Source organism: Miscanthus floridulus, chromosome 5 (genome assembly GCF_019320115.1).
Source record: "Miscanthus floridulus cultivar M001 chromosome 5, ASM1932011v1, whole genome shotgun sequence".
NCBI classification, from domain to species: Eukaryota; Viridiplantae; Streptophyta; class Magnoliopsida; order Poales; family Poaceae; genus Miscanthus; species Miscanthus floridulus.
Genome location: NC_089584.1, coordinates 110,122,197 through 110,135,497, shown reverse-complemented (window position 1 = coordinate 110,135,497; position 13,301 = coordinate 110,122,197). Strand labels below are relative to the sequence as shown.

Here is a 13,301-nt window from a genome sequence, read left to right as displayed (position 1 = left end):
CTGTGTAATTAGTTTTATAATTAACTCATATTTAGTTCTTCTAAATAGCATTCGAACATCCGATGTGACATGGACTAAAATTTAGTCCAGGAAACCAAACACCCCCTAAGTCTACTCCCTCCGTCTAGGAAAGAATACAATTCTATCGCAATATCATGGTTTAGGATCCTAAGTTCGATCAATTATAGATAAAAAATATCTATATTTATAATATAAAATAAATATCATTAGATTAAATATGAAATATATTTTATAATAAATTATTTTAGAACTAAAAATATGAATAATATTCAGTAGAAATTTAATGAAATGTGAAGGCATCTAACTACAGTTGTCTTCATTTTTAGGCCTTGTTTAAATTGCAAATTTTTGTAATCTGGATACTGTAGCACGTTTCGTTTGTATTTGACAAACTTTGTCCGATCATGGACTAACTAGGCTCAAAAGATTCGTCTCGTGATTTATAACCAAACTGTGCAATTAGTTATTTTTTTACCTATATTTAATGCTCCATGTATATATATATATATATAAATTGATGTGATAGAGAAAGAGTAAAAAAACTTAGAATTTAGAAGTGACTAACAAGGCCTTAGTACTACGTGTCAGAGCGGAGAAAAGACTCCGAGCCAGTATCCCTCGATGCTCAACTCAGAAGACGCACGCTGCTTTAGAATACTATTTCCACTGACCGGTGGGACCTAGAAGTTACGGGGCCCACTTTCAGTGAGATAAGCAAGTTTCAGGAGCCGGGAAAGTAGGAAACCGAGTGGCGCCCCTTCCCTTCCCACTCCCCAGTCTCTTGTTCAAATCAATCACCTGCGTCTCTAGTCTCCTCTAACCTCTTTGCGCAAAAAACCCCACTCCGGCAGCTCAAAACCCCAATCTTCCCCGGCCTCCCAACCCAACCCTAGCACCAAACAGCATCCGATGCGGCATCTGAAGCGCGGCGCCGGCGGCGCCGACCCCCGCGACGCGGCGGTGCTCGACTTCGTGGGGCTTGGGGAGTTCGCGCAGCTCTACCTCCCCGACCACCCGCCCGACGAGCTTGGGCTCTCCGCCGCCTACGACGACGCTTCAGGCCGCATTATGGTCTCCGTCTGCGGCGGCGCTGTCTCCGCCTCCCTCGCCGACTTCGCGGGGGCCCTCGGGCTGCCGATGGGCCCGGTTGGCCTCCCGGCGGGGTTGGACGCGGCCGTGTTCTCCACGGCGGAGGCGATCGGAGCCGTGAAGGGGATTGTCTGCGATCGCGTGCTGCTGGGATGGGGAGGGAGCGGCGTTGCGGTGCCGATGGAGGTCGCTGCCGCGCTGCGGTTGGTGGAGGAAGGCAAGGCATACGAGGTGGACTGGGGCGGCTTGATTTGGGCAGTGGTGAAGAGGGAGGTGGTTGCTGGGACGCCGTGGCGGTACGCGCCGTACCTCCTCCATCTGATGGTGTGCCAAAGGCCGGAGCTTTTCGCGGAGAGCTTACCGCTTGGGAAGCGGATCAAAGATCAGGTATTGCAGCAGTGCCAGTTGGAAGACGAAGAAGAAGCCTCTTTGGTTTTTCTGGGCACCCAAAACATTGGGGACTTGGAAGAAATGCCAATTTTTGGCAGCCAAAACATGTGTTTTTTTCCTCAACTGCAGGAGGTGGAGTGCAGGGACACCCAAAACATTTCGCATTTCCAAGCCCTCATGCAACAAATCCAAGGTTATGTGTCTGACATGAACAGTAAATACCTGGATAAGGAACAGACTTGCAGGGACACTCAACATGAGGTGGAGTGCATTAAGGATATGGTGAAGGAAAAAGATAAACAAATTGAAGCTACTGTCAAGGGTATACAACAGGAGCTTTTAGCTAGGAGAGTTGTAATGCAAAAATTCGAAGCAGACAAGGATCAGTTGTGCCGCAGTGTTCAACATTACCGTAAGTTACTTAAGAAGTCTTTATCCAAATTTCAGGACCATAGGAATATGGTAACACGTGGGAAAGGTGTTGACTCGTATTTGGAGAATCTTGGTATAACTGGTGGGCAGAATCTCACTTGGATGTGCCAAATGCGTTATCAGCGCCAGATGTTTGAAACATGTGATTCAAATTCTTTGAAGCTTCTCAAGGAGTTTACAGAAATGGAGAGGAGCATTGCACGCCTCAAGCATGAACTGGAAAGGCTAAAGAATTGTAGATCAATTCCGGACCTCAACAATGGCAAGCCTCAAACATGAACTATCGTTATCTACAGTTTAGGTGAATGCTAACTTACATGACTCAAATCATGCACACTTTCTGCAGGTGTGGAAGACGATGGTGAGGGCAAAGCATCCCTAGCCACAACATTGGGTGCATCTTGGACAGGTGAAGGAGATCGTGTTAGCAACACCACACAAGTGAGTTGAGGTCTTTCTGCACATGTTTGTTCAGGGGAATTTAGGGGTTTACACTTGGAGTTAACAGGTTCATACTGAAGTCCAAGATTTTTGGAGATAATTGCTCTATCTGAACCTATCTGCTGATGAACAAAACTAATTCTAGAGACCATGACTAACTTGTGTGGATAGGAGTGGTTTTGGTTGTGCAAATAAGTTGAATAGGTGCTGCTTTGTTTGGGGACAAGTAAAGGGATGCACGAATCATTTTGCAATGTGTGCTGAAAACTGCAGATTGTATAGTTTTGTTAGGGAGGAATGTGTCGTGTTTTAAATGACCCCTTTCTGTGAATCTTGATAATACAAAAGTTGGAGAGGATTTAAGTATCTCTGTTGTCCTAAAATTTCCTGATTTTAGGCCATTAGGTTTGGGAGATATAGATTTTTGAATTTTCGCTGTCAGGTTGGACTGTGTGCTGTACAGCTCTGGACTTTTGTGTATTTCGACCATGTTGACTTCAAAACTAGCTCCTGTTGATAACTAGGAAGTTGTAGTGTTTTTCTTGAGCTTTTCAAATTGTTAAAGAACAATATTTTTGGTTGGCTAGAACTCCAGTTATAAATTTGTGAAGTTTCCTGTCAGTTTCTGTCCATGAAGTTATAGACAATTTCATGAACTTTCTAAAATGTTAAAAGAACACAGTTTTTCATGGTCTATAGCTCCCGTTATGTTTTTCCTAATTGACTGTACTGTTTCTGTCCTACGATTTCAGATCTTGCAATTGCATGATTTTAGCTGCGTGTATAGCTTCACATTAGTGTGTTTCCTGCATAGAAGTTGTATGTGTTCCTTAGCTTTAATAACCAAACTTTCTTGCTTTCCATCTACTTGAGCAATAAAATAATTATGAAGTGAATGGAAAAGTGCTGTTGTTTTTGTTATCGAACTATATAATCTATGTTGGTTGTGCTACTGTTGCCCTCGCTTGTTAATTTCCGAATGTCGTAGTGACTTGTGTTATATTTGTACTCATATATGGTTGTGTATGTTTAGACCTCCTGGCATGCTCTTTGCATATGAAATGTTAGATAATTAACTAACACTCTACTGGTGTTTAAAGTAGCTTGCTGGGATGAGTAGTGCATGTCCAAAGAATATGACCTTAGACTAAATTGCTTTAACTCTCATTGTTTCAACATGCGCATGTTGAAGACAAATAGCGTCTCAGATGAGGTTGAGCCAATCTCCCTAGACACCCTGTGGCCTTGTGTGGTAATGATCATTCTATATAATTTACAAGTTGCCGTGTATGCTTGTTGTATGCACAAAATCAAGAACAAATTTTGCTTAGCATTACAAAAGTACTAGGGCTGCTGTTGCTCACATACAGCCTAGCTATTACATTATCAAGGTCCTACAGGTTACACATAGCATAGTTATAGTTACCAAATTTTAGTGATCTTGATTAACATAGTTGGAGACCGTTCAGAAACAGCATATGAAAAAGTGGATAAAACAGGTTGCATCAATCCTACATCAGTTTATCATACCAGGCAATAAGTCAGAGGTGATTTAGCACATTATGTTTCTGCTCAGACCATTTGTTCATGCAAGAGCTACAAGCCAAACATGATTAACGTTCTAACAACCCCCGGCCCCGCCCCGATCCCCGAACTCGAATCCCTGCCCCGTCCCTGATAAGCTAAACGGGGACAAAACTTGCCCCGTCCCGTTCCCCGTTGGATCCCTGAACCCCAACGGGGGCCCGTGGAGGCTAAACACCCTATTTGATTAGGTATTTAGCCACAGTCCTAACTGACAGAATGTAACTTTTTACAATAAGAAACCACAATTAAATAGAAACCTGCAACTAGATTAGCCTTAGTGATCCACCTGGCAGCACAGCATGGCTGCAAGGCAGAAGGCACTAAGGCACCAATCCAATATTCCAACTGCATGTCCAGGCATTTAGGCAAGCAAATAAAGTAGCAGTATTACAATTGCATGACACCACATGCATTCTGCCTTCCATTTGCCACCTACTTCCAACCTTTTAAACTCATTCCAAACAATAGATTTAAGCTTTCTCCTTTTTGCTGCTGCTGCCCCACCTCTGAATCAATACCATCAGTTTGTGAATCAATAGCACTCAGGTTGAGCTGTGACACCTCCCTGGAGTTGGTTGTCACTAGGAGGTGTATCAGAATATGGTGCACCAGAAGCTGGCGCAACTTGTGAAGAGCTTGCTGACCTTGTGACCACCATCGCTGTGCAAAGAAAGGAGCACAGTCAAGACAGGAAACACCAAAACACACAGATCTAGCTTCATTGCTTCAGTGTGCTTCTAATGATTAAAGTACTAGCCACATTTCTATTAGCTAATCAAGTAGCAGTAGTACTTTTAGGTACTAAAGAATCTAAGTATAAGTTTACAACTTCTACTAATAGATCTGGTACGCATTAATTTCTACTAACTAATCAAGTAGCAGACTAGCAGTAGTACTTGTACTAATCAATAGGAGTAGTGTTTCTACTAACAGATCTCTGGTATCCACTATCCAATCTACTAGCGTGTGACGAATCCAAGTAGTACTACAGTACTACTACTTCTAGCTAAAAGGATTGAGATTTGAGAAAAAGAATCAGTAGATCAGCGTAGCACGTGGAGAGAGCGGATGGTGCTTGGTGCAGTTTGCAGTCAAGAAGATGTGCTCACAGCTCGAACTCCCCAACGACCGAGGTGCGTGCAGTCGAGCTCCGGCCTCCGCCAAGCCGTGAGCTACTATCCGATCTGCTGTCCAACACTTGTCCTGAATTGCTCTCAGCACTTTTTTGTGCTCTGAAGTCTGAATAATCTGTTATACCTATTTATGACAACTGGGGTCTTTTGGGACAACGGGAGCAATTTGGCTCACGTTGAGACAATGACAATTGGTCAATATACTGAAGGTGCAACTAAATCTGAAAACATCTTTGGCCATTCCTGATTTAGGAGATTCTTGATTTGCTGACACAACATACATTTTCATTGCTTGGAATTTGCTGCAGAACTACTTATAATATTCAGCCTGTTCGCTTGTTGGTTTCAGCCAGGGCTTATCAGCCAGCCAACAGTGTTTTTCTCTCACAACAAACCAGCACCAGCCGGGCTTATCAGTCCAGAAACCAACTAGAGAACAGGCCGATTGTTAGAAAGAAAGCCTTATGGTCCATCCAATCTATGGAACTTTTTTCTAGCTTACTGCTATGAAGCTTCATTGTGATTTTTTTTAAAGCACCTCGGCATCGCATAACTTATGGTATTGTGCTGCAGGGAGGAAAACAGCTTGTTGGGTTGATAGCAAACCCCGATAAAAGGAATGACACCAGGGAGAGCATGGATCTTGATGGAGCTCAGTCAGGGACGAAGCTCTGCAGATGAAGCATGCCATGGCAGAGCAGCCTCTCAGATATTTTGTTAACGGTTGATCGTGTGCTAGTATCATGCAAAAGTGCTGATGAGATTGCACAAGTGTTTTGTCATGTGGACCTAATATAGTGGTATTATTATACAAGGTTATCCTAACTTAGTAGTCTGTAAGAATAGTGTAACCAGTAGCAGTGATGGTGCTATGGTTGGACATGAATGGGAAGTTTCTGCAACATGCTATCTACCTTTTTAGCTCTGTTTAGTATTTTACAAGCAATGCGTCCTGGCATTGCCATGTACATTGCTGAACCGTACTTTATCATATAAATGAAACCAGAAATGCACTGGCTTTGTTCTACTGGCTTAGCTCAAGCATTTCTTTGTGATGGGATTTGGTGGTTGAAGTCGATTCTGGTTCACAATTTTCTCCAGACCAGGCTCACATACGCATGTGTTGTATTGGTTTACTCTGAAATAAGGAAAGGGGCAAGCAGCTGGCAGTGATGCTAACTTAAAATATTGCCTGATCATGTTAACGGTTTACGATTTCAGTTTGGAGACTTACTATGGGTGTTTTGATGTTTGACCTTGTCCTGTTCGCTTGAACTACTTCAACGGTATTTTTTAATGAAAGAATACTATTTTTCTCTCACAACAAATCAGCATAAGCATCAGCATAAGCCAAATTTTAGCGAAACGAACAGGGCAGCCCTATTTGTTTCGCTGAAATTTGGCTTATTATCTGTTTGCAGATTTGCAGGTTTTGTTTTCAGCTCTTGGTGATGGGCGCGCAACCTTGAACTTAAGAGATGGGGCTAGCCGGCTAGTCCTAGAGCAGTCCAGTTGTGATCTAGGCTTTGTCCCTTGTTCTTTCGTGCCTCGTTCGCTTGGCTTATAAGCCATATTTTTTCAGCCAACAAACATTATTATTTTTTCCACAACAAATCAGCCAACCATGGCTCATCAGCCAAGCCAACGTGCCATTAATGTGGATTTGGGTCCGTAGCTGAATGCACGGTGTTTTGCCAGTGGTCACTGTCTACAATGCAGTGAGTGTTCAGCAGCAATTTGTATGGCAAGAACGGCAGCAGTGAGCAATGCTTTTATTGACAGAAAGAAGGCATTGCAACCACCGGACATGTTCAGCTGATGGTTATCTGACGGACTTGTTTCTCTTCATGTAGTGTCGCGCGTCGTCGTCATTGATGTTCAGATTATTTTAACTGGCCCGCGATGGCAATCGTATTGGACGCTGAAGCCTGGAGTATACACGCCTGTAGGTGTGGGCTGACTGGCTGAGGAGGCTGACTGGCTTGTTGGTTCCTAGCCATAATTTGCCATGGACAGGCCCAAAGGTGTGGCTGAATCTGAATGGCGTGGGGAGTTTGGGCCTAATAACGGCAGTCGGCGTCACTGCAACTGCAACCTGGTTGCCTTCAGGTGACAGCATGGCCACGGGAAGCAACGAGTATAGCCGTGACGACGACGGCCAGGGAGCCAGATGACGGCGGGCACGCGGTTGGGCTAGTCGGCGAGCGTGCTGGGGCCTGACTGCTGGATCCTGCTCGAGACTCGGCTACCTGGCCTGCTAGGTGGTTTTGTGGAAGTGAAAGTGAAACGAACGAGCGCATTCGGATTCAGTTCCGGCCGACTCGTTGCAAATTGATGCCCGCCGTCTGAGGTCTGAAGCGCTTTGCAAAGAAGGTCGGGAGCTGACTATTCTAGCACGAAGCCGTGGGTGGGCTGGGCTGGGCCCGGCATGTCAATCGCCCTTAAAGCCTCTTCCTGATACGTGGGCGGCGGCTTTGTGATGCGACTAATAATCGTCCCGTCAGTTTCAGTTTTAGACTTTTAGGCCACCTCCTCTTTTGTTAGCAGTCTATCTCATACTCTCTTTTGTTATACTCCCAACCGATAAGAGCTCTTGTCGTTTATACCAAGTTCAGAATGTGGACCATTGTTGTACAAGTTTGGCGAGCCCCAGAGCATCCGAGTCGTAGTTAGATTAGATCTCTCTGCGGAGTATGTGTGGGCAAATATCTGTGTGCTCGAAAATTAAATAGCTATACTCCTTAAGCTTATGAAGCCTACATCTGCATATTTTGTACGCTTTTTTTACTCTAAATATCCTGAGCATTTACCTTTTCTTTGAACTTGTATATATTTGCTATTTTGCTTTACCATAGCCTTTACATGTGACTTGTGAGGCATTTTTTTTCTTGGCACTCTATCTCCAATCTCCTTACGGAACTCCAAGTCTCCAGCCTACATGTTCTGGATCCTGCTTTCATGTACACCAGCCAGCTAAGTCTCTGTTGATGCGGCACCTGTGTTGGCGCTGAGTGTTACAATTGTTCAGTCCACCTCTCGTTTCAGATAAACTCGACGAGTTGTTGAGCGTAATAAGTTAAACTGTCTTTAACATGTTGCTTTTAAGTACTGCTCTTTTTTCGCTCATGGTGCTTATTTGATTCTCTGTCACTGTTACAGGCGGTCTTCCCCAATCTCTCTATCCATATCCGGCCAGGTTCCAGGAAAGAAAGAGTCATGATCTCAGAAAACAAAAGTGTAATCTAAATCTAAATACAGATACAGGCACACGGCCATTGGCTCGCCAGATGTTGTGAGGGTTATCCGCAACCCGATTTTCCCTAGTCCAGGCTACAGAAAAGAGCTCGAAAACTGGCCTATCTTTCGCTACCCGATTAGTCTGTACTGTTCAGACTGCTTGTCCTGACGCGATGCCATTGTACCAAATTTGGCCCTGTTAGCGTTAGCCTAATAAGGTTAGATTACACACTAGCGGGTACTACTAATCATGCGAAGCATGAAGCTGGTGAGCCTTATCTTGCTTTTAATCCTTAACAAATCTTCGATGGCCGAATCTATCCCTGCTAATCCAGAGCGCTTAGTGTAGTGCCCTCGACTGGTCCAGATTGCAGCGCCGGAGCACAAACAGCTTTTCTTTACGTACGTTCGGCGAGGTTCCATTCCATGCTCCCCTGATTCCTTCCCCTAATAAAACTTTGCCCACTACTAAACCAAAAGAAAACCCTAACTCGCCATTGAATATCACCACGGCGCTAACTCGCCATGCTTATCTTGCTCTGCTGCCCCCAAACGCGGTGCACGGAGATATTCAAATGGATTAGCTAGCTAGCCACCGGAGGCTGTAGCTGTAGTATCCCCATATGGAACTCGAGCTGAATTGCAATTGCTCTCACGGTCACGAATGGATGCTTGATCGTCCGTCTCCGGTCCCATCCAACTACCGCTCCCTCGGCTCGCACGCGCGGGGCTAGCTAGTCCGCCGACCGGCCGGAATCCCGTTACCGTCACTTTTTTTTATCTCTCCGGCGATGTAACCGAATTTTTCTCGGCCCAGTACGGAGACGTCACCGGCGACTTTCCAAGTCACCGGCCGCAACTTTCGTGTTGGAGGAGGCAGCTTTTGCGTCGGACGGCCACTCCCGGCTGCCTGCTTTTTCTCCAGCAGATGCAAGTAAAGAAGTGCGCAGAGAACCGGGGAGTCCTTTGGGCGACGGCGACACGCGCGACGTTTACCTCCCTCTTGCCGTGTGTGGTGTTGACTCGTGTGGACACTTCTCCTCTGAGCATTTGCATTTCTGAGGAGCAGGACCTGTATGTACGTGATCAATTCACACCACCATATGGGAGTGGCAGTCTGGCAGAGCAGTGCGTGGTCGCGGAAATAAAAGAGGAATTGGCGCAAGGGTCAACTTGTGCATTCTCGCAGCTTCTATCACTGGTGCTTTCTCCGTACTATAGTAAGCTTATCCGGAATGCGCGCGGCATCATGTTCATGATCCACTGTCCTTTCTTTTTAATCTCTGTAAAAATGACAGCAGTAGCTGCTTTATAGGGCGAGTAAGGAACATTGTATGTGACCATCATCGTCACGTGCAATTTGTAGATCTTCTTTTTTTTGATAAACAAGCAGTCTTTAGAGGTGCGTGCGTCCAGAATGTACGTGACCCATCGAATATATAAGAGCGTGCGGTCATGCACGATGCTACCACTTGCTGAAGTGACCTTAAAACAATCTGGGATACCGAACCATTTGTTTACTCAACAAACGTGAAGCATGTTTGTAGTTGAGTTGTGTTAAATGAATTTTAAGTTCTTAGACCTCTAGGATAAGATCATGCCAAAATGTTGTTGGCAACAATTAGCTTACAAGTGCATACTTTGAATTTCAAGGGCCATACAAAGTATGCACTCCCTTGATCCGTTTTTATAAGACATGTGTTTTGAATATGCAAAGTCGATCTTTTTACCTATAATAAATTCACAAGATCATGACCATATAAATCCAATGGTACCAATTTTGTGGCACATTTGAAGGAACATGACTAAATATCTCTTATATATAAAAGAAGGCCAAAACACACACATATAAATTCAGATTACACAAGATCATAACCATATAAATCCAATGGTAGATACTGATTATATTATATGTTATATATAAAAGAAGAAAGAAAAAAGTATAAGAGTTATGAAACAAAGAAGGCCAAAAAGAAAATCAATGAGATTAATTACACCTTCTAGGTATTGATTAATGAAGGCTCTTTCTTTAAAATAGCATTCAGATTTGCAATTGACATAACTCACATATCATTAGATAACAAACATTGGCCAAAGTGTGAACTTGAACAATAAAATCACACATGGGTACTTTAGTAGTGCTAGGGACCCTAAGTAGTGCATGTGGTACATTGTGCACTCTATCCATCAAGGATCAAACCTTAGGTTTGATATCTCTTATGTCTTTTTAATGCGACTATTTTTTTCAACGGTAGGTGACATACCCATCAACTGCAAGCCTGTTCGTTTGGCTGTGGCTTGTCGTAAACGATCGTAAATTTCCAGCCGAAACAGTATTTTTCTCTCACACAAACTAGCCAGCAGTACTTCTTCACGAACCAGCAACGATACGAACCAGCCAACCGAACAGGCTGGTATCTATGACCTTTTCAATTTAAAGACCTACCTGCCTAGTCTTCCATAGACTTTGATAGATGTAGGATGCTCATGCATATGCGTGGATTTGCGTGTAAGAGTCTTAGTGTCTATATTGTGTTTTACAAGAGAAAACCATGCCTTATAACACTGATCAGATGGGAGAGGTTCTACCTGGCTTAAGCCTTTTGCAAAATCGTAAACGGAAAAGGATAGAGTCATGCAAAAAAAAAAGTTATTTTCGCTACCTCAATCCCTGAGAGGGAGTGAAGTTTGAGTGACAACATCAAGTAACAAAAATGCAGATGTGCCAACAATTGGCGGAGTAAGAGGAGGAAAAAGAAGAGGGTCTATAAATATCCGTCGAATAAAATCTTGCCACCTAGGAAAGTCATCTTAAGACACATATTGGAACAAAATACAGCACATACTCTAATAGGGGCCACTTTGCTTTAACTTTTTTTTTCCACAGCTTTATCCACCCCCCTGGCTTAATTACGGACAGCAAGGGTATAGGGTAAAACTTGAAGCTTCATCCATGTTTGATGTCTGCTAAGCATCAAAACTTGAGTGTGGACAAACCTAACATTTTAAGATTTAGTTCAAATTTGAACTAAATTGTAGAGATTCGAACCATATCAATAATCTTTTCAAACGGGCCCTTACATTCATCAAAAAAGTTAAGAGCTCACAGACTTGCATTGTCTGCACCGCTCACGCAACGCAAGTGCGGGATGTACACATGATGTGGAAAACGACCAAACTAAAAAGGCCGTCCTTTTTTTTTAAAGAAAAAACTAATAGACTAATTATTCACGGCAACAGCATACTGCTGCCGTTCCAAGTCGTCCAAGTCCCCGGCGTCGGCGTCGGCGCCCTGTGACCTTCGCGGCGCCGGTCTCTCTCTGCTCAACATCTTCATCAACGACGCACAGGCACCGATCCCCCGCTCCGGCGTCGAGCTGCAGCTGCCGGCCTCCTCCTTCACAGCGTCCTGCACCTTCTCCTGCACGAACCGAGCTGAGCCCACCGCCGTCGGCGGCGGCGGCTCCACCTCGGCGCGGCAGACCGGGCACGACGAGCTTGACGCGAGCCAGGTGTCGACGCAGGGGACGTGGAAGATGTGGCCGCAGGCCGGGAGCGCCCGCACCACCTCTCCGTCCTCCACGGCGCCGAGGCAGATGGTGCACTCGTCGGTGCCGCCGGCGCCCGCCTCGCAGCCCACGTCGTCCCTGTAGATGGTGGTCGTCAGCGCCGCGATGGCCGCGGGATCCAGACCGCACTTCGTCGCGGCCGCTGCCGTGGTCGGCAGCACGGCGGCTCTGGCCGCCTCGCGGCGCCGGTTGCGGCGGCGGACGTGGCAGACGTAGAGGTGGAGGAAGAGGGCGAGCCCGAGCACGGACACGACCGCGGCGACCGCGGCGGTGATGAGAAGCGCGTTGTGGCCCGTCCCCGCCGCCGACGGTGTCCGGGCGCCGCCGCTGCCGAACCACGCGGACCCCGGGTCGCTTGCCTTCATCGTCGTCGTCGTCGTCGTCGACATGGTTTCTTCTGCCTAGCTCCAACAGCTCAGCCTCAGCACGCGCGCGCTCCTCTAGCTCCTCGGCGTGTCGCAGGTACGAGCCAAGTTGCTCCGTTGGTTGGTGAGTGAGAAGTGAGAAGTGAGAAGAGAAGACTAGGTGACGCGGTTTGGTGGGCGGGTTAGTAGCAGACCTCGCCTGCTCTTATAAGCTTAAGCAGCGGCAGCAGCGCGCGGCGCGCGCCGCTAATGATTTGCGACGGGTTTGTTTAGTGGCTTGCTTAGGCGCATAGGTTTCAGACGTGACCGGCCGACTGGGGCCTGCCAGGGCGTGGGCGGTGCGTAGTGGGCAGGCAGCACGCAGCACGCAGCACGCACCACAGCAACGAGACGAGTGCTGGAGTCGGATGTCTGTCAAGTCATGTGTGCCGGAAAGCGGTGCAGCCGTGTGGGTATTTGAAATTTCGACGTGGCCATTGGCGTGCGCCCTTCCTCTTTTTCTCTCTCTCTCTCTCTCTCTCTCTCTCTCTCTCTCTCTTTTCTTTTCCTCGACTCGACGAGACGTGACGCCGTGACGGGACTGCGACGCGAATCGCGCCCAAAAACTTGCTTAGCCTCGGAGGTAAAGGTCCAGGCAGCAGGATGGGGGAAGAGTCTCTGAGAATACTCGTGTTGCATGGTGACAAGCCGAGACACTCGGCAGCCGGTGGTCGGCAACTGAAGGCTCACCGCGTGTTGGTGATTGCTCGCTCGCCATCGACGACACTGACCGGTGTAACTACAGTACAAAACCGAGTTCGTCACTGAGGGCCGGCCAGTTGTCACTCGCTCACTTGCCACCTGTTCTGGACACACATATCCAGTTCTCCTCCTCCAGCTTTCTCGTGTCTACACCGACAGGGACAAGGCCCTTCATTCCCTTGTCCGTTTGGAGTCGTTTGTGTCAAGAGTTGTTCCTCGCTTGGTCTTTGTTCTACCGACAATAACTACTGGTAGTGCAACGGAAGGATTCTGGTTCTATCGTGCCCTCAGCCTCA

General features: G+C 46.3%; 2 protein-coding genes across 2 annotated transcripts; one reads left to right on the top strand and one right to left on the bottom strand.

Moving 5' to 3' along the window:
• The first annotated feature begins 858 nt into the window (after positions 1-858).
• On the top strand, positions 859-6,096 carry LOC136453003 (uncharacterized). Its single transcript, XM_066453580.1, has 3 exons — positions 859-2,194; positions 2,279-2,373; positions 5,667-6,096. Exons 1-3 carry the CDS (start codon positions 931-933, stop codon positions 5,772-5,774), a joined length of 1,467 nt encoding a protein of 488 aa, XP_066309677.1. The 5' UTR covers positions 859-930; the 3' UTR covers positions 5,775-6,096.
• Positions 6,097-11,282: 5,186 nt separating this feature from the next.
• On the bottom strand, positions 11,283-12,456 carry LOC136453002 (RING-H2 finger protein ATL73-like). The gene has a single exon (XM_066453579.1). It carries the CDS (start codon positions 12,286-12,288, stop codon positions 11,551-11,553), a length of 738 nt encoding a protein of 245 aa, XP_066309676.1. The 5' UTR covers positions 12,289-12,456; the 3' UTR covers positions 11,283-11,550.
• Between the last annotated feature and the right edge of the window lie 845 nt (positions 12,457-13,301).

Excerpts from the sequence above, each read along its gene's own strand:
- LOC136453003 (XM_066453580.1), top strand. The coding sequence starts at position 931 with ATGCGGCATCTGAAGCGCGGCGCCGGCGGCGCCGACCCCCGCGACGCG. Across the intron at positions 2,195-2,278 it reads AATTCCGGACCTCAACAATG|GTGTGGAAGACGATGGTGAG; the intron begins GCAAGCCTCAAA and ends CACTTTCTGCAG. Across the intron at positions 2,374-5,666 it reads GTGTTAGCAACACCACACAA|GGAGGAAAACAGCTTGTTGG; the intron begins GTGAGTTGAGGT and ends ATTGTGCTGCAG.
- LOC136453002 (XM_066453579.1), bottom strand. The coding sequence starts at position 12,288 with ATGTCGACGACGACGACGACGACGATGAAGGCAAGCGACCCGGGGTCC.